The sequence below is a fragment of the Cygnus olor genome, chromosome 14, assembly GCF_009769625.2.
Source record: "Cygnus olor isolate bCygOlo1 chromosome 14, bCygOlo1.pri.v2, whole genome shotgun sequence".
NCBI classification, from domain to species: domain Eukaryota; kingdom Metazoa; phylum Chordata; class Aves; order Anseriformes; family Anatidae; genus Cygnus; species Cygnus olor.
Window position 1 is genome coordinate 11,251,946 of NC_049182.1, and position 22,775 is coordinate 11,274,720.

At 52.5% G+C, this 22,775-nt stretch overlaps 2 protein-coding genes across 3 annotated transcripts in view; both read left to right on the forward strand.

Moving 5' to 3' along the window:
- The first annotated feature begins 1,931 nt into the window (after positions 1-1,931).
- HBEGF (heparin binding EGF like growth factor) lies at positions 1,932-9,739 on the forward strand. Its single transcript, XM_040573203.1, has 6 exons — positions 1,932-2,088; positions 2,193-2,372; positions 5,001-5,178; positions 7,681-7,836; positions 7,953-8,045; positions 9,168-9,739. The coding sequence occupies exons 1-5, from the start codon at positions 2,046-2,048 to the stop codon at positions 8,023-8,025; spliced, it is 630 nt and encodes a 209-aa protein (XP_040429137.1). The 5' UTR covers positions 1,932-2,045; the 3' UTR covers positions 8,026-8,045; positions 9,168-9,739.
- A 5,844-nt stretch (positions 9,740-15,583) lies between these two features.
- The window catches only part of PFDN1 (prefoldin subunit 1), a 31,813-nt gene continuing 24,621 nt past the window's right edge, over positions 15,584-22,775 (forward strand). For both annotated transcript variants that reach the window (XM_040573204.1, XM_040573205.1), the window contains exons 1-2: positions 15,584-15,753; positions 15,928-16,094. In XM_040573204.1, the coding sequence (XP_040429138.1) occupies positions 15,721-15,753; positions 15,928-16,094 (200 nt within the window). In that variant the 5' untranslated portion in view covers positions 15,584-15,720. The remainder of the gene's footprint in view (positions 15,754-15,927; positions 16,095-22,775) is intronic.

Consider the following 22,775-nt stretch of genomic DNA (forward strand, 5'->3'; position numbering starts at 1 on the left):
CTTTGGGCAACCTGTGCCAGTGCTTGGTCACCCACACAGTACAGAAGTGCTTCCTGATGGTCCAGGGGAACCTCCTGTGTTCCAGTTTGTGCCTGTTGCCTCTTCTCCTGGCACTGGGTACCCTTGCAATGTGATGCTGGCTCCATCCTCTCTGCGTCCTCCCTTCAGGTATTTTCAGGCATTGATGAGATCCCCAATCCTCCTCTTCTCCAGGCTAAATAGTCGCAGCTCTCTCAAGCCTCTCCTCATAGGAGAGGTGCCCCAGTCCCTTCATCATCTTGGTAGCCCTTTGCTGGAAGTCCTCTGAAAAAAAGGATTTCCACTACTTTCTCAGGCTGTCATATGGACCTGTCTCCCGTTTCCAATACTTGCTGGCAACAGGGCAAGGTTCACATGGCTTGAAGTCTGTTCCTTAACAGAGTGCCATCCCCATTGCTAATGCCAGAGAAGGTTTTACCTCCAAACTGTGAAGTTCTGCTTCCTGTCCGACACTCTTCTTGCAGGCTGTATTTAATAGAGAGCCTGGCTCCTCCTGAAACCTGGCCACTTTTGACACTAATATTATGATCCAGAGAACATTCTGCAGCAGAAAGTTCCACATGCTGTGGTGTATGCTGGATCCTCAGTGATCCCCTTTCTTCTTCATCTGTGCAAGACAAGTGAACAGAAAGTTTCCAATCTGGTTTTTCTAATCTGTTCCTTCCCTTCTACAGTTTTAGGATGGTTGTAAAGGAATAATTGAGTGCACCCTCAGTAAGTTTGCAGACGACACCAAGCTGGGGGAAATGTCAATCTGCTGGAGGGTAGGAAGGCCCTGCAGAAGGACCTGGACAGGTTGGGTCGATGGGTGGAGGCCAACGGGATGAGGTTCAGCATGGTTAAGTGCCAGGTCCTGCACTTTGGTCACAACAACCCCATGCAGCGCTACAGGCTTGGGGCAGAGTAGCTTGAAAGCTGTGCAGAGGAAAAGGATCTGGGGGTGCTGGTTGATGCTCGCCTGAACATGAGCCAGCAGTGTGCCCAGGTGGCCAAGAAGGCCAACGGCATCCTGGCTTGTGTCAGGAGTAGTGTGGCCAGCAGGACCAGGGACGTGATCGTCCCCCTCCCCGTACTCTGCTCTGGTGAGGCCACACCTCGAGTACTGTGTTCAGTTTTGGGCCCTTCACTACAAGAAGGACATCGAGGCCCTGGAGCGTGTCCAGAGAAGGGCTACGAAGCTGGTGAGGGGTCTGGAACAGAAGTCTTGTGGGGAGTGGCTGAGGGCACTGGGGTTATTTAGTCTGGAGAAGAGGAGGCTCAGGGGAGACCTTGTTGCTCTCTACAACCACCTGAAAGGAAGGTGTGGGGGGCTGGGGTCAGCCTCTTCTCACAGATAATCAGTGATAGGACTAAAGGGAGTGGCCTCAAGTTGCGCCAGGGGAGGTTTAGGTTGGAAATTAGGAGAAATTTAATCTCAGAAGGAGTGGTTAGTCATTGGAATGGGTTGCCCAGGGAGGTGGTGGAATCGCTGTCTCTGGGGGTGTTTAAGGAAAGGTTGGACGTGGTGCTTAGGGACATGGCTTAGTGGGTGACATTGGTGGTAGGGGGATGGTTGGACCAGATGATCTTGGAGGTCTCTTCCAACCTCAATGATTCTACGATTCTATTCTATGATCCTATGAATCAACTGACCACAGAACTTCCTTGACATCTCTGCAACGCAGCCCAGCCCCACCGCTGAGCCGACAGCACGCACAGCACCGGGCACCCCACGCTAAGGGCAACCCCGGAGGGCAGCCCCCCGGCCCCAAAGCCTCTGCTGCGGGGGGCCGGGGCTGGCTGGAGGCCCGGGGGCGCCCCCGCCCGTCTTGGGCCCGACAGAGGCGGCCCCGCGGGGCTCCGGGGAAGCCCTTCCCGGGGAAGGGGCGGCCCGCCCGGCCCCGCCCCGCCCCGCCCCGCCGCCCGCTGCTTTCTACCGGCGGCGGGGCCGGGCGGGCCGAGTGCTGCCGGCGGAGCGGAGCTGGGAACGGGACTTGGGCGGCTGCCTGGACGCTGCCCCGCGGGTCATGGACGGGCGGGCGGTGCTGATCCACGCGCTGCTGGCAGCAGGTACGGGGCTGGAAGGGGCGGGGGGTCCCCGGGCGGGGGGGTCTCGTGCCGGGGGTAACGCGTCCCGTTCCCGTCCCGGTCTGACCGTGTCCCGCTCCCCGCAGTGTGTTCCGCGGCGGCGGGGGGGCTCGGCCGTGAGGAGCTGCACAACGAGGTGCTGCACAAGGGCGGCGGCGGCGGGGCGCTGGCCCCGGCCCCGGCCCCGGCCCCGCTGCTGGGCGGCAGCGCGGAGAAGGAGGGCGGCGGAGCGGCCTCGGGGGACGAGCTCAGCGAGGCGCCGAGAGGTACGTGCGGGCAGCGGGGCGAGCCGCCCCCGGGGCGCTCGGGGCAGCACCGGGATCGCGGAGCGGCCCCGGGGTAGGGTGGAGGGGTTGGGACGTGGGCCGTGGTCGGTCCGGACCGAAAAGCAAGGGGAGCTCGCGGTGCGGAGCCGGACCCGGAGGAGGTGCCGGGGGGGGGCTCGGCGCGGCCGGAGCTGGGAACGTGCGGACGGGCAGGCTCGGGGTGGCCCCGGGAGCCGGGCGTGCTCCGGCAGGAGCCGTGGCCACCGGGACTGCCCCGTAGTCTCGAAGCCATAGGAGCCCCGGGCGGGGGTCCCGCCAGAGCGGGTCGTGCCCGCTTTGGGCGCCGGCACCTCCTTGTTCCGTGCCTGGGTGCTGGCGTTGGGCATGGAGGTCCCCGGTGGCCCCGGGTGAGGCGGGCAGGAGCCCGGCCCTGCGGTCACCTCGTGGGCCCGAGCTGCTCTCCCGAGCACGGCACTGGTGGATGGCAGCGAGGGGATCGCTGTGAGTCACCCGCCGCCCACACATGGCTGCTCCTCATACCTAGGCAGGGTTAGTCACCCGGCAGTCCCTGCTCCGGGGGCGTTGGGGACACTGTCTCTCTGTTAGGCTCTCTGTGCATTCATGCTTGGCTCCTCTCCCCTGGGTCAGGACCAGAGAGCGTCTGGAGGGCTCTCCAGGGTTTGTGAGGGCAGGCTGGGATGGGGGACCCACCGCATGCTGAGAAGAGCGACCCATACCTGCCCAGCCTCGGGCATGTGGTATGCTCAAACTGGTAACCTGGCACCAGGATGAACGTGCTCAGCTCCATGTAGGTCCCCCCCGGCTCTCTAGCCTTCCTTTCTTTGCTTTTTAGCTGTCTGTGTCCATCCAACTGTGACTCAAACCCCGGCTTGCAAAACTGGGTTAAGTCCTAAACAAAGGGGACTCAGCCCCTGGGAAACACTGCTCCCCCTCCTGATGGGAGGTACAGAAGGGAGATGCTCCTGTCTGCCCTCTGCTCCTCTGTGCATCCCTCTGAGGTGCAAGTGATCTGGTAGGCTTGGGCTGTGCCTGGTCTGAGGGGAGGACAGGTTGATGGGATGGGAGATAGCAGCTGTTGAGGCAGCATTGCACAGTCAATAGCCTGTGGCCTCTTGGAGCGCTTTCTCAATGCCTTGAGCTGAGCTATAATCAGAAAAATACGCTTTGTGTGTTGAAGGCACCTTCCCCTTGGTGGTGCAGCCCGTGAGGGCCCATGGCACAAGGTATCTGAGTACCAAGGGTGTTGTTGGCATCCCCCTGCCCACCTGGGCTGGACCTGTTTTCCAATATACAAGATCATCTGAAGTCTCCGGAGCTGTGCTGTTTGGAGGACAAGGGGCAGAGCCCCAAGGGGGTGGTAACAGTGGAGGCCACCAGTGAAATAGCATGGGGGGAGTCAGCAGCGCTGTGCCAGCCCTGTGGCAGTGCCGGTCTGTGGGGCACCCCCAGTGGTAGCCCACTGTGGAGGAGGCAGCCCCTGTTCCCAGCATGAGGCAGCTTGCATGGAGCTCTGTGTCTCGCCCGGCTGTACCAAGTCGCAGAGTTTTCTGCTGGATCAGTTTTCTCCAGTCCTACCTTGAAGGATGTTGAAATTTTGAAATAGCTTCCTAGACAGGCCAATGGTGTTCCACAGCATGTGAGGCTCTTGCACGGGGAGGAAGAGATTGCTGAGGACTCAGTTATGTAAGGAAGCTGCTGAGGAGGAATGGGGCAGGCTGAAACTTGCCAGGTTAGATGTGGCTGCCCTTTTTCCCCTTACCCTCCCCGGTTTAAACATGATTCAGTTCATATTTCCCCAGTCTCAGGGAGCCTGCCGCGGCCAGGCAGAGCTGCCCAGTCTCCCTCCAAGCAGGGAGTGTTCCCTAACGTCCTGGCACCTTGCCAGATCGATCGGGGTGGGGGTGGGGTGGGGGCTTATTTTTGACATCTGCCCATCTCAAACTATTCCAATAATGTTGATGGTTTCACCCCGTGTCTGTGGGGAGCACGCATGGAACTTCTTGCTCCGGTTCCCACCAGCCTGGCAGGGAGCTGGCCTCGCACCAAAACCCACCAATTTTTGCACTGCAATTAAAAAATACCTTTGTAATTCATGGGAATGCTGCTGTAGCCATCAACTTGGTTTTGCAAAACCAAAAATTGACCTGGGTTTGCTCTTCTAATCCTGCTCTTGTCCTGTATGCAAGCATCGTTGTAACCACAGGAAGGCGAGTCCCTCGGGGCCATGAATGGACTCTTTACAAAAGACCGCACTCATCAAGGAAATAAAAGCCAGATAGCAGCGCAATTAGCAGTCTTCTGTGTTCAGTGGAAACTGGTGCATATAATAGCAACATTTGAGATGCATAAAGCTCTGTTTTTCCCCTGGTTTCTTGTTTAATTGTTCCTTTATTTCCTTTAGAATTGTTCATATGAATTGGAAAGGCCATGATATTTGTGAAAATCTGAAAAAATGGAAAAACCTTTGCCTGGGGGCAGATTGAACAAAAGGCTGCACAAATGCCAGGGCTGAGTTGGCTACAGTAACAGAGGGTTTGCTGCTCTGTCTTGTCTTCAAATGACAAATTGAGGTGATAAACTTTTTCTCCTTTTGAAATTGTTTTCCAGTTGCCTTCTTGTCAAAGCCTCAAGGCCTGGTTACTCCCAAGAAAAAGGGGAATGGGAATAAAAGAAGAAAAGGAAAAGGCCTGGGGAAGAAGAGAGACCCATGTCTGCGAAAGTACAAGGATTTCTGCATTCATGGTGAATGCAAATACATCAGAGAGCTGGGTGCTCCATCCTGCATGTGAGTTACTGGTGTGTGCCTCAATCGGGAAAACCTTAGTCATTGTTCCTTGAATTCTCTAGGCAGCGCAGAGGAAGAGCGTAGGAGATATTTTTAGTGCACGTTCCCTGTCCATGGGGGGGTGGCTCTGACTTTGCATCTTCTCTGTGCAGTGTCCCACTTGAAGAGCAGTGGGAAACTTTGGCCACCATTCTGGCCTGGATTTTAAACAAATTTGTCTTTTGCCAAAATCTACTTCCGCCTTAGACCCAGGTGGCTCCGCAGCACCCCTGCCTGGGGGACACTGGCATGGCTCTGAGCTCTGGCTGAGGCTGGCACAGAGGCCTGCAGCGGTGGAGTTTGGAGGAGGCCAACTCAATGCAGGGCTGAGATGCCTGGCAGCTGTCCAGAGGTTGACTCCTCGAGCTTTGGTTGGGCCCAGAGAAGTAATTGAGCACCTGGGCCTCTGAGGTGGGCTGGGTCCTACATCCAAAGTGTTCTGTAGGTCTGGTGTGAGAGACTCTATCCCGTCTCAGTAACTATGTTCCTGGACCCATCTCATTGTTGCAAGCCCTGTCCAAGAGCTAAGGAGCTCCCATGGCTGCGTCCCCAGCATGGGTGGCAGGGGTGTTGCAAGGTATGGAGATGCCAGGCTCCAGCATGAGGGTATGGTACGAGTGATCCCTTGTTCAGTGTGGGGTACGTGGCTCTGTGCCATCAAAGTGCAGGAGCTGGGGAAGAGAATGGGCTCTCTCCTTCACCCTGCCACATCCCCAGCTGGGACAGGGAGAGCATCTACCGTGGCACCTGTGAGGCAGGTGGGATTAGAGGCAGTTCCTTGGGGGACAGTATGCTAAAGCCACGTCCCTGTGGTTCTCTGGCCCTGAGGCCAGGGCTGTGTCACCACAAAGGTCTGTGAGTGACGGACTCCGCTGGGTCCAGGCAGCGAGCAGGGATCAGATGAGGCAAGCAGAGGAGAAATAATTTGCTTGCTGCCTGGGCACCTGGATCTGGCTCTGCCACCTCAGGAAATATCCATGGGTACACACTTGATCTCTGCTGACGTGGACAGGGGTTGAGCTGGTGGATATAAGAGGCTTTGTTCTTTGCAATCAATCCCCTGAGCTACTCAGCCCTGTGCCCGGAGCAGATAATAGCTCCCTGGCTTACAGTGCCCAGAAGCTCTCGCACCCTGCAGTCCACAGAGATCAGTGTCGGCACAGTTCCTTGAACTGCTTAGTTTCCTCTGCTTGGAGCCTGACATGAAAATGTTGCTGGGCCCTACAGCCAGGTGTCTTGGGGCTGCTCAGGATCAGTTCGGGCTGGGGTCCCAGCCCGAAGCAGGGTGTGACACCACCCCAGCCACACGCCCCCTTCCTGACTGGCTGCCCCCAGGGGGCTGCAGGAGGACTGGGGATGCAGGCAGGGCGCTCCAGCCTTGGTGCTGGGGGTGAGGTGGGGCTCCCCATTCTGGTGGCCTGTCTCTGGGTTGTCTTCCCTGAGCTGTTGCTGTTCTGAGGACAAACTGCCCCAAGGCTTCATGTTGACTGGTGTCACTTGATTGCGGTTGCTCGCCTGGCCGCTGCTGGCTCCAGCTGTGCCAGCGATGTTGCGGAGTCTTCTTGACCTCTGTTTCTTCTGGTGGGGGCTGGGCGTGAGGGTGGATGGTGCCAGAGTGCAGCACCCAGCCCTGCTGCGTGGATGGAGAGTGGGTACAAGTGTGTGGCTGTCTTGGAACTTGCCCCAGCATCGTGAGCCAGGCAGAAGGGCTGGATGGAGTCTGTGTGCTGGGAATGAACACATTTGTTGCTGTCCAGCTCTGCGGAGGGTTGGTGGCACTGGATGCATTCAGCTGGTCACATCAGTGTGCGTTCCCTCACAGGGAAGGCTTGGGTGGCTGCCTCACAGCTCTGATGGGGAACGTTTTCTGATATGTGAACAACTTCACAGATCTGCAGGGAGTTTGCGCTTCTTGGGCTGGCTAAGAGCACAGGGAAATCCTGCTCCAAGGGAAGCACTGAGGCCACAGCCCCAGCTGGTTTCCTGTTCCTTGCCTGAGGCTTCCCTTCCCCGAAGTAGGCAGCCTGCCTGGCATATCCAGCTTCTGCATGCCCCTGGGAACTAGTCAATGTGAGCCTGCTGGGATCTCAGGGGCCAGCCCTCTTTCAGCCCCATGAGTGGTGGGGTCCCTCATGACTCAGAGGTGGCTCAAACAGCCTAGCTCAGTCTGGGAATGACTGAGAAGTGGACAGACCTCAGTGCCTTCTACTGTGGGGAAGGACCCGGTCTTCCTAGGAGTCTTAATGTGATGCTTGGGGCAGGGATGCAGGAGAAACATAACTTACCAGTATTAGGGAGGCAATGGTGCCACCAGGCCTCCTGACTCAGGGTAGGGATCAGGAGAACGTTGTAGGATTCTGGCCAAAGCTAAGTAGAGGCAGTTCCTTTGCACTGGGGATTGAGGGACCCAAGAGCGCCACTGCTTGGCCACTACCATCCTTAAAAACTTTCCTTCTCGCCCAGATGCCAGCCAGGATATCATGGAGAGAGATGCCATGGCCTCTCGCTGCCTGTGGAGCACCCCCCTAGCACGTATGACCACACCACAGCACTGGCTGTTGTTGCAGTGGTCCTGTCTTCGCTGTGTCTTGTCATCATTGCAGCCCTACTGATGCTCAGGTGAGCAGGTGGGGGCTGTGTTACTGGAGCCATGTCCCTGGGAAGGCTGTTTGTGGGGAATGGTGGCAGGGGCTGCTTGCTCCATGCTCTGAGCGTCTCTTTGCTTGGCCTCACAGGTGTCACAAGAGGGGTGTCTACGATGTAGAAAATGAAGAGAAAATAAAGCTGGGCATCACTGTGAATCACTGAGGATGCCGAGTGCTGGCAAGGTGAGCCCTTGCTGGGGAATTGGTGGGGGCTTGGGGCTCTGCTTGTTTGTGCTGGCTGGGACCACTGTGCTGATCCTGTGTCAGAGCCAGGCATGAGCTGAATTTGCTTTGAGCCTGGAGAAGCAGCTTGCTGGATTTGGCCCAAGAGCATGGGCCGCCCCATGTGGCCCCAGCTATCTTTCCTTCCCTTTCTGTTCAAATCCCTGTTCTCTGACATCCGACTACTACCTCCTCCTTTATAACCTTATGTCTCTCCTTTGGCCTGTTGCTGCATGGTTTGGGGATATTTGGCAGCAGGGAAGCTGCTTTCCCTCTTCTTCCCCCGCTCTGTAACTTGTTCTGCTCCCTCTGTCTGACCCACTGAGTCATTTCCCCTCCTTAGATATTGCCTCTATTTATATACACATCTAAAAAAATGACCTTCCTTTTCACTCCCACTTGTCCTCTGCTTATTACTTGCACCAATGTAATGCTTTGCAGCTGGGCATGGGAGTGCCCCATGGTGTTACCCTGGGTGTGCTCTGGCCCGGAGGTGGCCACATGTCAGTGGTAGCTGGGTGCTGGAAAGCCTGCAGACTTCCTCTGCCCTGGTCCAAACCCTGATGTTAGGTGTTCCCATATATATTACAGCTACTTCTCCTTCTAATAAAGAAAATGCTTTGTTCTTTGGGGGTGGTGGTGTATCAAGTAATGCCTTCAAAGGGTTTCTGAAATGTTGTTAGTTTTTAGGTAGTGTTGGGGGTGGGATTTCTAATTTTTGATAGGAGTTGAAGGTTAGGGAAGGAGAATCAGAGCAAGATGTATCGTTGCTGTCCTCTGCCCTGGGGACTGGGGAAGCCATGTGCAGGGGAAAAATGCCATGACAGACATGGGATGTTACCTGTACTTTGCCACAGCTTTCCCCTGGCATCCTGGCCTCAATTCTCCTGGGTCCAGTCCTGCAATGTGGCCACGCTTCAGTGGCCACAAGAGCTTTCTCACCAGCTGGATGGCATGAGCACCTTGGCCCTGGTGTATACAGGGCTCAACTCCGTGGGTGAGAGTGGCTGTGGGCAGCATGTTAGTAGTGTCTTTGGATACTGGTGCGCAGCCAGCAACTGATCCTGTGATGCTGTGTTCCAGGGGTCGGCACTAACGCAGTTCTACCTCCTGGAGGATGTGAGCCACGGAGCCAGTGCTGTCCCTGGGACCCTGCAGTGCATCAGGAGCTTGCTGGAGCAGCATGACAGTGCTCGCTTTGGTTTCTGTTGGGCAGCAGTGCTGCTGCAGGGAGCTTCAGCAGTCTCTGGGATGGTGAAGACTGGAGAGAGAGAGACTCTCCACAAGGCAAGATCCCTTGCCATGCTGCAGAGCTGGCCACGCAGAAGGGCAGGAGGGACTGGCCAGCAATCAGCAGAGGGGCTGTCCAGAGCTTGGGGGGATGCCCGCTGTGGTGCACGCGGAGGAACAAACTGTGAAAGGCGGAGAAACTTGGCTCGGGGCTTTCTTAGGCACAGGAGGGGTGGGAGGGTAACAGCTATTTAACACGATATTTTTCCTTTTAAATTATATATTTATTTTAGATAAATTGTACATAGTATTTATATTTATTGGAGGTCTGCCACTGTGTCCTTTTGTAGGTCAAGATGACGGGGTCAGACCTCCCTTATTTTTTAAGTGCAATGTAATATTCTAATAAATAACTTTGTTACAAACACTTGGCTTGTTAATTTAATGATGGGGGTGGAAAGGAGTCAGACCTCTGTAGGGTGTATGTAACAGCAAGCCCTTGCTAGTGGGGTATCTCAAAACACCAAGGTGCATCTGTGAAACAGTGGCATGGGTCCTGAGTGTGCTGCAGTGGCCACTAGACCTGCTCCTGCTGTCCGTAGGGTGCAGCACAGCATCTTCTGCTGGAGCTGAACAGTGCAGTGTAAGGGGTTGGTGCCAGTATCCATTCTTCACCCTGCCTTGGGGCAGCTGCCTTGGCTTCTCAGTGGCAAGAGCCTGCAGCCAGGCTGGCCCCACGTGTGTGTTATCAGACTCACATACTGGCCAGGCAGGGATGGATGTGGTATTTGGGTATCTGCTGATGGAGCAAAGCCTCCTTGAGTTCAGCTGCTCTGATCACAGATCAATGTGAACAGGACTGATTCCTGGATTTTAAGCCAGCATTTGGCTGAAAATTATGAGGTGGATTCTCATACCTGCCCTGCAGGAGCTCCTAGTGGTTCCTGGGCTGGCTGAGGGTTGTGGATGCAGGTTCCTGGGGGTTGGGGTCATTGGGGGTTTCAGATTGTGATTCAGGACCCATTCCTGATGAATTAAGCAGAGAAAAATGGCTATCCCACTGCATGAGATCTGCTTTCCTCAAGTCCATTTTGCTTTTGCAAATGTCAGAGTTGAATTTTCAAAAGGGAATGCCAAGCTATGCTGAAGCAGGGGCAGTGAATAGTCTTGCAGTGTTGTTTGTTTTTGACAAACTTAGCCCCAACTTAGCTCTGGTAAAGCATGAAATAATTTCTATGCTCATCTGCTGCCTGGGGGAGGCTTTAGGAAGTGAGTTTATTAGTTCAAGCCCCTTGCACAGCCAGTGAGTTTTGCTGTAACCTGGGGGGTGGGAAGGGGGAATGAAGCAATACTTTAGAACTCCAGTGCTTCCCAAGATAGAATGGTTAAAGTACACAGCTGCGATAGATGGGAAGCAGGTATTCCGCACTGAGTACCCTTGTGCATTATCATCCAGAGAGTAAAAGCCCCAGCAGCTGCAGCAGCCCTAGTCCCAGCAATGGAAAAACAAGTTACTCATTGTGCTTTGTGTGAACCTGAACCTTAATGCTGCAAGAGTGCTGGTTTAATCAAGGACTCTGAACTCTGGACCGTTTCAATGTCTATTAAGCAAATACTATCTCCAGTGGCTGTACAGGAGGCCCTTGCTGCAGGTCACCTTGCTGCATCCCCACCTCCCTGTGCTGCTGTGGCTCCCCAGCTCTGGGCTCCCGTTTCCCAGAACTGCTCCCAGCTCCAGCCTGGAGCACTGTCCTGCCTTTCCTCAGCAGCAGCTCTCTTTGCATGCAGCTCTGCCTGGCCCAGGTCTGGCAGCACTGGAAATACCTTAGCTGGAATGTTTTTTCTGCAGACAACTGGAATTGTTGATTTTTGCTCTGGATGGGAAGGAGTGAGCAGGAGGTGCAGGAGTGGGGGTGAAAGCCTTTGCAAACCCCAGCTGGGCTAACAGCAGGAATTGCTGACTTGGCATGGGCAGGGATCCCAGCCTGTGGGCACTCAGCTCGGGGTGCTCTGTGCAGGAAGACAGGGAGCACGGGCACGTAGCTGCCACTGCAGTCCTGCCTGTGATGGACCCAAGGCAGCCACTGCCTGGGGGGGAGCAAGCTATGGGGCATCCCTGCACCTGGGGACAAGGCCTCCACCTTGGACCTGCCCCACAGGGGGAGGCTGATGGCCACTGCAGCAGTTCTGCTCCTCCTGACCGCAGGACGAGAGCAGGGGAGGTGCTCCCCGTGGTGGCAGCTCTGAGAGCCACGGGGCCACGTCATCATTGCCACGCCGCCCAGAACCCTGCTGCCCTCTGCACACCTGCCACGCAAGGATGTGTTCTGGATCACAGTGCGCCTCTGCAGGGCTGTGGCAAAGGCTGGGCTGCATATGGATGGTAATTTGACAGGCTAAGAGATGGGAACGTATTTTTAAGGTGTAGAGAGGGGGAAGCTGGCTGTTTCTCTCTGCCCTTTGGGCTGTGAAAGGATGAGAGTCCTGTGGATGTTCTCTTCCTAGATAAGGCAGGGATGAAGGCCCCCGGGGCAGCTCCCCAACCTGGCTGTGCTTGTGGCACTGAGGCAGGTGACACCCCAAAGCCCATTAGGGTCATGCTGAGCTCTGTCCTGCCCAGGTCCCTGGGCGCTGTGGAGGTAAAGAGGGCTGCTTGGCCAGAGGCCTGTGGGAACTGGGGAAGGAAGCAGCCCTCACCATGCCATGGTTCACCCTTGTGGGCCAGGATGGCAGGACTTACTGATGGACTATTCTCCAGAGTCAGGCTTACAGACAGACAAAATCCTAACTTTGGATTTAATTTTTAAAAAAATGCACTATGTTACAGTAGTCAATTTAATAACCGTCTTCCCCACCTGCCCAGAACCGCTCTTGCTCACCTTTGCAGCCATGCTCCAGCATCTGGGACCATGGCAGGATGAGTGGGTTGGAGCAGAAGAGGTTGTGGTGCTGCAGGAGCACCGCTTGTGCTGTCCTACCTGTCCTGAAGTGAGGCAGCCAAAGAGAAAACCCCAGAGTTGCTGAGCTGCCTCCCTGCAGAAACAGCAGCAGCCCTGCAAGCAATTCCATTCAGCTGATTTTCTTCCTGACAGATGTTAGCTTTGCTCCACTCCTTACACAGCCATTGAGCCCTGAGCCAAGGACAGGCTTTGCCGAGGAACGCAATGAACTGTACTGCAAAGAGGCATCTCCCATGGGTTTCTCGTTGCTGTGGAAAGGGGGACTCAACTACTCCCCCCCCTGCCTCAAGCACCCATGGAGGGGGCCACAACACCTGCAGCATTGTCCGGTTCACAGTGAAAATGAGCTTGGCATCCAGATTCACTGCGTTGTTTCAGGGCAAAATTGCTCAGCAGATCCTCCCTTTCTATGGATCATAGGGATACTCAGATCTGGCCCAGGCCTGTCTTATTCTGGATCTGGAGGTGGGAAGCCAGTTCCTGCCCCTTCCAGAGGGTTTCTGTTCTTACCTATCCCAGTGGGTTTGCACAGGGCTGTGCTTTGTTCCAGCCCATCTGCTAGCACAGATTGCTGCTGCCTCCTTCACATGGTCCATCCAGAGATTTTTTTTTTTTTTTTCTGGTCAGATCTCCCTCCCATGAAGCTCTTGGAGCATCTCCATGGCAGTGGTTGCAGGTCAGCCCTCTTGGTTTACACCTCTGTGCCAAGGATCTGGGAGGATGGCCTGATGGCAGAGGATGGACTGTTCCCAGCTCCAGCTCTGCACTTGGGGAGCAGCACTGCTTGGGCCTGGTGGGACGGTAGCTGCCATGAAGAGATCAGGAAGGCACTGAAAATGATGGCCTACCTCTCTGGGCAGCTTAAGGGCCAGGAGGCTCCAGATCTGCTCTTGGGCTCACAGATCACCAGCAGCATTGCATGAAGCTGGGCAGCAGCCTGCCCCTACAGGAGCCAGCACCAGCCCAAAGCAGAGCATCCATCGCTGCCAAGATGGGAAAGAAGTGCTCGCTCCAGTCCCCATGCCACGGCCTCCCCAGGCCAAGGCACTGTCCCTCACTCCTGAGCATCCTCTAGCCTTTTGTGCAGTGGACTATAAACCGTGGATGACTCAAGCAGAGGGACACCCGTGCTCCCCCAGGGAGACCAGGCCATGCTAGAACTGGCTGATGAAATTCTTCCTGCTATTCAGTGCAAGGTTTTCCTTTTCTCTGCAGGAATCATTGTGTGCTGTATACACTGGGGTCTGTGGTGCAGAGCAGCAGGAGGGGCCTCAACAGTCTGAGGTCTTACACAGGGGATCAAAGGGAAACATCTTCCCTGCATCCAAGGCTTGGTTAACTGGTTCAGAGCATGTGTGTCTGTCCAGTGTATGAGCATGAGAAATGGTGGGAGGCCTGGATCTGTCCTCACTTCAGGGCAAGTGTAGCAGGTTACAAGAAGAACCAACCGTCCCTGAAGGTCCTGCACTCTGCTGTTAAATAAGGGTGCTCCAGCAGGTTCCCTCCTGCTTGCCTCTGACTACAGAATGCCACGCTGGGTATTTTGTTTTTTGCTGCTTTCCCTCAAAAGGCATCTGATGGTCTCATCATGATCTCATACCTTGTCCTAGCCTGTCTGGACAAACTCCAAGGAAAACTCGGACTGGAAGCAGCGGAGGTGATTCATGAGCAGGAACTTGCTTGATTGAGTCTGGCAGGGCTGTGCAGGGATCAGCAGGCTGCTGGAGCAGCCACGTCTGCAGAAGCAGCACTGCTACCCCTGCATGCCACAGACAGACCCTGGGCTTTGTACTGTGCTGTCAACTCACTAACTGCCAAGCAAGTATGCTGCCCTCCTCAGCCTCTCTCACAGTTTTCAATTGGATTTGAGCTGGCTGGTATTCCCAGTCCCGGCTGCAGCCATGCACCTGTGGTGGTTTTACTCGGGTGGGCAGCCGAGTTCCACCACGGCCGCTCTCTCACTCCCCCTCCTCAAAGAGAAAGGGGGAGAAATGAAAAGGGCTCAAGGGTTGAGATAAGGATGAGGAGATCGCTCAACAATTATCGTGACGGACAAAACAGACTCAGAGTAGGGAGATAATAAAATTTATTGCCTATTACCAACAAGCTAGAGAAGTGAGAAACAAAGGAAAGAAATCAAAAACACCTTCCCCCCCATCCGCCCTCTTCCACCTCCTCCCCCCGAGTGGTGCAGGGGAATGGGATCTGCGGTCAGTCTATGGCACTTCGTCTCCGCCGCTCCTTCTTGGTCACTCTCGTCCCCTGTGCCATGTGGTCCCTCCCACAGGATGCCGTTCTTCCTGAACTGATCCTGTGTGGGCTTCCCACAGGCAGCAGCTCCTCAAGAACTGCTCCAGATATGGGTCCGTACCACGGGGTCCATCCCTCAGGAGCACTCTGCTCCAACCTGGGTCCCCCATGGGCAGCAGCTCCTGCCAGGTCACCAGCTCCTGCGTGGGCTCCTCTCCACAGTCTGCGGCTCCGGTCTGGAATCTGCTCCAGCAGGGGCCCTCCACAGGCCGCAGTCTCTGTCGGTGCAGGTCCACCTGCTCCACCATGGTCTCCTCCATGGGTTGCAGCGTGGAACCCTGCTCCACCGCGGTACTCCATGGGCTGCAGGGGGACAGCCTGCTTCACCATGGTCCTCACCACAGGCCGCCTGGAGCACCTCTCCCCCTCCTTCTTCACTGACCTTGGTGCCAGCAAGACTGTTTCTCACTCCTCTCCCTCTCCCAGCTGCTGTGAAGCAGGTATTTTTTTGGGTCCCCCCCCCCCCCCCCTTCTTAAATCTGCTCTCACAGAGGTTCAAACAACATCGCTTATTGGCTCTGCTCTGGCCAGCAGCAGGGCCCTTATCTAACATGGGGCAGCTTCTGGATTCTTCTCACAGAAGCCACCCCTATGGCCCCCTGCTACCAAAACCTTGCCAGGTAAACCCACTACCGCACCTCGCTCCCACTTCTGGCGCAGGACACCCCAGACCCATCCTGTCCCCTCCCTGCAGCAGCAGCCCTGCTTCTGCGGGCAAGAAGCCTGCTTTTGCACGCCAGCATCGGCCTGCCTCTAAGCTTTAGCTACGGGTACAGCTTTTTGACCTGTCCCTGTAGTTTCTGGGCTCAGGGACCCTCCCTCCTCTGCCAGCGACGAGCCGTGCAGCACGGCGAGCGCCTCACGCCTTGCCTGTGCTGCCCCGGAGGCAGCCGCACCGCAGCCAGGCACTACCCCCAGCTGCTCGCTGTTTGCTGTCCCCATTGCCGGCTCCAGCCGCGGCTCCCGACCGCTCTCCTGTCCTGTCCTGTCCTGTCCTGTCCTGTCCTGTCCCGTCCTGTTCTCCTCCATCCCTCTCCTCTCCTCTCCTCTCCTCTCCTCTCCTCTCCTCTCCTCTCCTCTCCTCTCCCCCTTCCACCTCCTCTCCTCCCCCCGCGCAGGCGCCGAGCGAGGGGAAGATGGCGGCGCCCGTGGACCTGGAGCTGAAGAAGGTAACGGGCAGCCCCGCGGAGCCCTGCCGCCTGCCCCCTGCCTGCCGGCCGCCTCGGGCCGCCCGCGTGGGGCAGCGCTTCCCTCCTGGCCCCTTATACCCCCCGCAGTCCCCGGCCCGGCCGCCCCAGCTTTTCCTTGTGGTTGCTCTTTCCCTCCCCCCCCCCCCCCTCCAGGCTTTCACGGAGCTCCAGGCCAAGGTGATAGACACGCAGCAGAAGGTGAAGCTGGCCGACATCCAGATCGAGCAGCTGAGCAAGACGAAGAAGCACGCGCACCTCACCGACACGGAGATCATGATGCTGGTGGACGAGACCCGCATGTACGAGGGCGTGGGCAGAATGTGAGTAGCGGCCCTGCCCGTGGTGCAGGTACGGGAGGCCTGGTCACCGTGCTCCTCCACACCGCTGGCAAATCGCTCGTGCGTGCCTTTTTTTCTGTAGGCAAGCGAGGTGGCAGTTGCAGCCCGGTGGATGAGGAGATCTTCTTGGCCTCTGTACGTAAAAGGCCCCTGGGCTGCTGTCTCTGGGAGAGGGTTCTTGTTATGAAGCTTATGTCAGCTTTCTCGCAGCCTTCCCTTCCCTCAGGATTCCATCAGTCTTTCTGGGAGTACGGTGAAGCTTACTGGGTTTTATCAGTTGGGGTTTGCTACTATATGCCTTTAAGAAGGACTGTTAAGTTCTACTTGTACTTCTACTTGTGTTTGCTTGCTGGCTCTGCTGCTGTCCGTGATGGTCTCGTTTGCCATGACTTTGAATTTTATAATCTCAATTAGCAAAACAAAGTTCTAACGACAAGCTGCGTTTGTGAGCAGCATGGGAAGCTCTCGCAAGTCTGTCCAGCTGTGATTGTTCCGGATGTAATTTACATCAGACTCCTTGAAAAGCACCCGTGTACAGCTGATGTGCTCAGGCCTTTGCTGACACACGTGTTCGTCTGCAGGAAAGCTCTTTGCAGTATCATGTCAGTGCGTGGATCTGGCTGGCGTTGTCCGGATTTAAACCTTGAAAGTGAGCATGGGTAGTCCCAGTGCACCCATGAAAAACTACTTCCGTGTGTTGGATGGTTGTGAAAAGAAACACCTTAGGCTAGAGGTAATATGTTTTGATGAACATTGATGGTGCACCTCTGTTTGACTTCAGCAGGCTCTTGTAGAAGTCCACACAAACTGGTTTTAGATCTGGAATGCATGCTTACTCACTGAACGGTAGGGCTCCCAGTAAATAAATGTTTCCATGTAGATGAACTAAATTTTGAGTTTGTGTGGAGGTACTAGTTACCTTGAAAGGAAATAGATTTTGGTCTCTTGCAGGAGGTGACTGGTGCAACCTGGTCAGACTGGAGGCTGTTTGTTTTCATCACAGAGATGACAGACTGAGGGTAGATAATTCAGGAGTAGTCAACTTTTTTCTTTTTTTTTTTAGGAGCTTTTTTAAAATCTGAAAGCAGAGAATACTTCTTCAATAGGGAGAAATACTTCAAGATTCCTTAAAAGCATGAGTGTATCAATCTTTACTGCAAAGTAATGTTGCTTGTGAACGAGATGGTGTTTCCTTGCTAGCTGAAATGCATTGTCCTGCTTTCTGCTGCCAGCTTATCAGTAAGAGACGCTTAACTTCTTTGTCCCCTAAACCACTTATGTTTTCTCTGTGTGCAGCAGCTGCTGGAGTGACAGTCTTTTTGGGAATTTTCTCTTGCTTGCCTTTCAATGACCAGATAAGGTGGTTTAGACCCTGCTAGATGGCTTTCTGATCCTGGAGGATTGTAGAAGTGCCACCAGAAAAATATGGTTTGTGTTATGAAAGTATTTAAAGCCTGAACTTTTAATGGATTTTGTTGTGGTAGTCATTATGTAAATACAGATTAAGAGAGTACTCTGCTCGCAATACTACTTAGTGCATAAGTTATTTATATATATTTTTTTCTTCCCCTTCTTTAGCCTGATGCAGTATTTATGTGAGCTCAGCCTATTCTGGCCACGGGGCTGAAGTCTGCCGTGCAAATTGGTAGTTGTGTTTTGGTATGCTCTGTGTCATTCGCTGATGCGATGAACTCACACCAGGGACACAAGGCTCTTCCTGGAGCCCACTCCATCCCATCATAGAAAACTTCTTGCTGAAATCTGGGCACTTGGAAAAGTTGGCTAAAGCTGTGCTTGAGCAGGAATTAAAATCCAAGGGCAGTCTGGCCATTTATATTCCAAAGGAAGTGGTCATTACAGTTGTTTTGTCTGTGTAATCTGTGTTCTATGGAGTGAAATTGGAGACTTTTTAAAAACACAAACAAACAAAACAAAAACACACAAAAAAAGACCTTGTTGGCTTAATTGGCTTGTACGGATATGGGATTTTACACACCTTTGGGTGCTGATGATGTCTTCAACACCTGTGATTTGTTTTGCACAGTTTAGCATTATCTCCTGTGACTGAAAGACGCATAGATGTTTTCTGTAAATAATGTTAGAACTCTAGTCGATTTCAGTTATCCAGAAAAGATTGGTGTTGGTGTCAGTATCAGCTCTGATAATTGGAGCTCTTCTGACAGCTTGCTTGAATAGCTAAATGCTTGAAAGTAGGTTTGGTGCTTCTGTTCCTGCACTCAACTTTTTTTTCTTGTTTTACTTCACTTTTTTTTTTCCTACCTTCTTCTTTTCTTCTTTAACCCACTTAAACTGCTGCTTAGAATCTGACTTCTGATATTTTTTTTCTTCAGCTGTGGTGATATGCGCTGTGTGCGTGGGGGTAGTACATACACTTCTATAGAATAAACTACTCCAGTGAAAGTGGAAGGTTTGAGGAACGGTAGTGATGTGGTGCATCCTGGGAAGAAGTCTGCCTAGTTCTGTATTTGCTTCTGCACTACTTGGACAGTAGTTGTGTGGTTTCTGTGCTCTGAACCCAGAGCTTGAGCCTGCTTCCATTCTGAGAGGCTTTTCCTGCACCACTAGTGAATGTGAAAGTCCACTTGTTGTTCCAAAACTTCTGTGGGTGAGCTCGTTTTTAGTTTTTATTTACTTATTATTGCAGTGTGTATAACATGCACAAGCCTTACTGGCCTCCACATGTGGTGCTTGATTTACTTTTACTATAGCTATTTTTGTTTCAACACAAGAAATGTCAGTGCCACATAGTATGAGATGATGAATTGCTGTGTACTGTACATATCTGTGAGGCTAGGATATCATCTGAGTAGTGGCATTGTGCCAAATACATTTCAATTCTCTTACTTCATACTCTTTCGAAAGGCTTGTTACGTAGCCTGAGACAACTACTGCTGTGCTGGACTTCTGCTTAAGCTATTTGTGAACTGATATCATCATACTGCTTTGAGAACTATGCTGAAAGTTTAAGTTTCAGAATCCTGTCTGAATATTCAGACCTTTCCCTTTACATTCTTTAAGTATTAACCTGTACAAGATTCTTATTTAGAGAAGAAAAATGTCAAGGGCTTATGTTAGGCACAGTGAGGAGAGCACTTCAGTGCCATGCCAAAATAGATGTTCAGTTTTGGTTTGACATTGCTTTGTCATCAGTGTTCTCTCATTTGTTGTAGAAATACACTTAAAAATAAAGTGCAAGAAAGTAAAAATCAAGCAAATACTGCAGCACAACTTTATATTCCAGGTTTTCCGTGAGTATACTATTTTATGGGAACAACTGTAATGGTATAGTTTTCATCGTTCCTTTTAAAAGTGACTTAGATTTTTGGTGGAACCATCTACAAGTGAAAGCTGAGGGAGGATTAAACGCTCTTGATCATTTGTGGGATTTAAATGCATTCCTGTTTTTAGCATGATACTTGGTTTTGTTTCTAAATGAGACATGACAAGGCTGATTTTGTTGTTGTTGTTTTTTTGTTGTTCTGTGGATGGGATTGGTGTTTGATTTTACCAGCACAGATCACCACAGAATATGGTAGCTGTACTGTGCTGCCCACTCACACTTCAAAAACTCACCAAGAACTGAAGGACGTGCAAGGCTTAATCTTTATGGTTCAGTTACTAACTATAGGTCAGTCTGTGAAATCTGAGTGGCTCTCTGTTGCCCATCTCTTCAGATAAGGCTTTGTCCAGAGTTCAGCACTGAAGCCCAGCTGCTGAGAAGCTGATGGGTGCTGTAATACTTAAATGAATCCCATGACAAGCATGTTGCTATCAGCCTCTGGCCAATACATAGATTATAAATTTAAATCTTCCTTATCTTGTTCAACATCTTCATCGACAACCTTGATGAGGGAATAGTGTCCGCCCTCAGCAAGTACGCCGATGACACAAAGCTGGGAGGAGTGGCCGACACGCCAGAAGGCTGCGCTGCCATTCAGCGAGACCTGGACAGGCTGGAGAGCTGGGCAGGAAGAAACCAAACGAGGCTTAACAAGAGCAAGTGTAGAGTCCTGCACCTGGGAAGGAACAACCGCAGGTATCAATACAGGCTGGGGGATGAGCTGCTGGAGAGGAGCTCTGCGGAGAAAAGGACCTGGGGGTCCTGGTGGACGACAGGTTGGCCATGAGCCAGCAGCGTGCCCTGGTGGCCAAGAGGGCCAATGGGATCCTGGGGTGCATTAAGAGGAGCGTGGCCAGCAGGTCAAGGGAGGTGATCTTCCCCCTCTGCTCTGCCCCGGTCAGGCCTCACCTGGAGTACTGCGTCCAGTTCTGGGCTCCCTGGTACAAAAAAGACAGGGATCGCCTGGAAAGAGTCCAGCAGAGGGCCGCAAAGATGATACGGGGCCTGGAGCATCTCCCCTATGGGGAAAGGCTGAGAGACCTGGGTCTGTTCAGCCTCGAGAAGAGAAGACTGAGAGGGGATCTCATCAATGTTTACAAATACCTGAGGTGTGGGAGACAGAGGGATTTGGCCAACCTCTTTTCAGTGGTTTGTGGGGACAGGACAAGGGGCAATGGCCACAAAATGGAGCACAGGAAGTTCCGCACCAACATGCGGAAGAACTTCTTCACGGTGAGGGTGACGGAGCACTGGAACAGGCTGCCCAGGGAGGCTGTGGAGTCTCCTTCTCTGGAGATATTTGAGACCCGTCTGGAGGCCTACCTGGGCAACCTGCTCTAGGGAACCTGCTTTGGCAGGGGGGTTGGACCTGGTGATCTCTTGAGGTCCCTTCCAACCCCTACAGTTCTGTGATTCTGTGATCTTGCTGTTGAAAAAGTCAAGATTTCATTTTCCACAGTAAGTCTAAGTAGAATCAATAATGCGAGAGAAGAGTACCATTGGTATCAGTGGTTCTCAGTTAACTGCTGGTGGTAGAGGGATCCTGGGAATTTAGACTGCTGGATTCTGCTTCAAGATCAGAAAGGGAGCTTGTTCTGATGGTTCCCTTGCCAGCTTGGCATCTTTTGATGTCTCAAAGATGTTCTTCTTCCTTGTTCCCCCACTTGGTTCTTGATCTTACTCCTACTGCCCTGGGCTGCTCACTTGTAATCTTTTGGATATTGTGGTCTAGTTACAGCTCTCCTGCCCTGCTGCTCTATATAATGCTCCATGAAACACTGAAACTTTAGAGAAGAAAAGATTTTCATAGCTTGCATGCAAAATGCTTATCTGCTTAATTCCAGGAAATAGCTGCATTAAAAAAAAAAAAAAAAACACAACAACAACAAAAAAACAGCTTTGACAGAGAACTGGTTTAGAATGGACACATCAGATAAGTCAGTGTTTGTCGAATGTATAAGCAACAGAAGAAAATAGTCTTAAAATATAAATAATGGCTAGCTTAAAAAATAGCTGCTTTTCTCAGCCTTGCTCAGAACCTCTTGGTTGTACTCCCCTACCTACTCCATGAGCATTGTGATAGAAGGTTAGTGAATGAAGGGATGCAGTTTTTACTTGATGTTTGTCTCCCTTTCCTGGAAATATGTAACTCTTTAGGAGTACATTTGTGTTGGGTGTTTGAGTATGATATTCAGACAAATCTGTTCCACTTGTATCTTCTTTTTCCATAGTATTTTCCCTGCTTGTTACCTCGACAGGGGTTCCTACAGAGGAAAGAGCTACCTGGGTAAATGTAAAGGAGATAAAATCTCAACTTAGAAGATAAGAGCCAGAACCAAGACAGACTACTTGTGCAGAATGTCGTTCTAGATGGAAGAGGAAGTTTGATCTGCTGTGGTCCAGAGGCGTTGTGTTATAACATATCTAATGTATTACAATACAGGTGCCAGAGCTTTCAAGAAGTCCTGCACTTCAGCAGTTTGGATGCCATATATTGTGGGGAGCAAGGACCATAACAAGGCACCTTTGTTTTGTCCCAGCCTCCAAAAAGGGGAAATCCGGGATCTCTTGTTAAATGCAACAACTTTGTTGCTTCAATGCTACAGGGCTATCTTTGGAAGAATTCTATACAAGTATTAAATATTTTGGGGAATAGAATAGTTCAGTTGGAAAGGACCTACAAAGAACATCGAGTCCAACTGCTTGACCACTGCAGGGTTAACCAAAAGTTAAAGCGTATTATTAAAGGCATTATCCAAATGCCTGCTTTTGTAGCTTGCTGTGCCAAATGACTGCAAAAATTATGGAAGATGACTATTTTATTTTTGCACTTAAAATGTCGGTTTCATATTTTGTAATGGCAAAGAACTTCTGCTTGTTTTGACGTTTACTGGATTTCAAGTACTGTATTTTGAGCCTTTTCCCCCATTTCCCACAGGAAATTTTGAAATCAAGGGTTAGAGTCCCTGTGGGAAACGCTCAGCGTTAAAGCATTTCTTTCAGAATATATATGTGTTTCCCTGCTTTAGCACAGGGGTTTAAATTATGCTTTCCTGTGGCAGATGAAAATGGCCAAATTAGTGGACCAAAGAGGTACTGGAAGAGTCCCTATTGTATCCGTGTGGTGCCTGGGAATGCTATTCCAGATGTGGTACCACCGTGGCTTGTGACAAGCTAGCCTGACACCTAGGGCCCTAGGGCTGGTGGGTGGAGATGCCCAGAACCTGTTCCCAGTCTGATATGCGGATTTAAATATACTGTATAAAATTTATTTGGAACAATCTTAATACAAATGATAAATG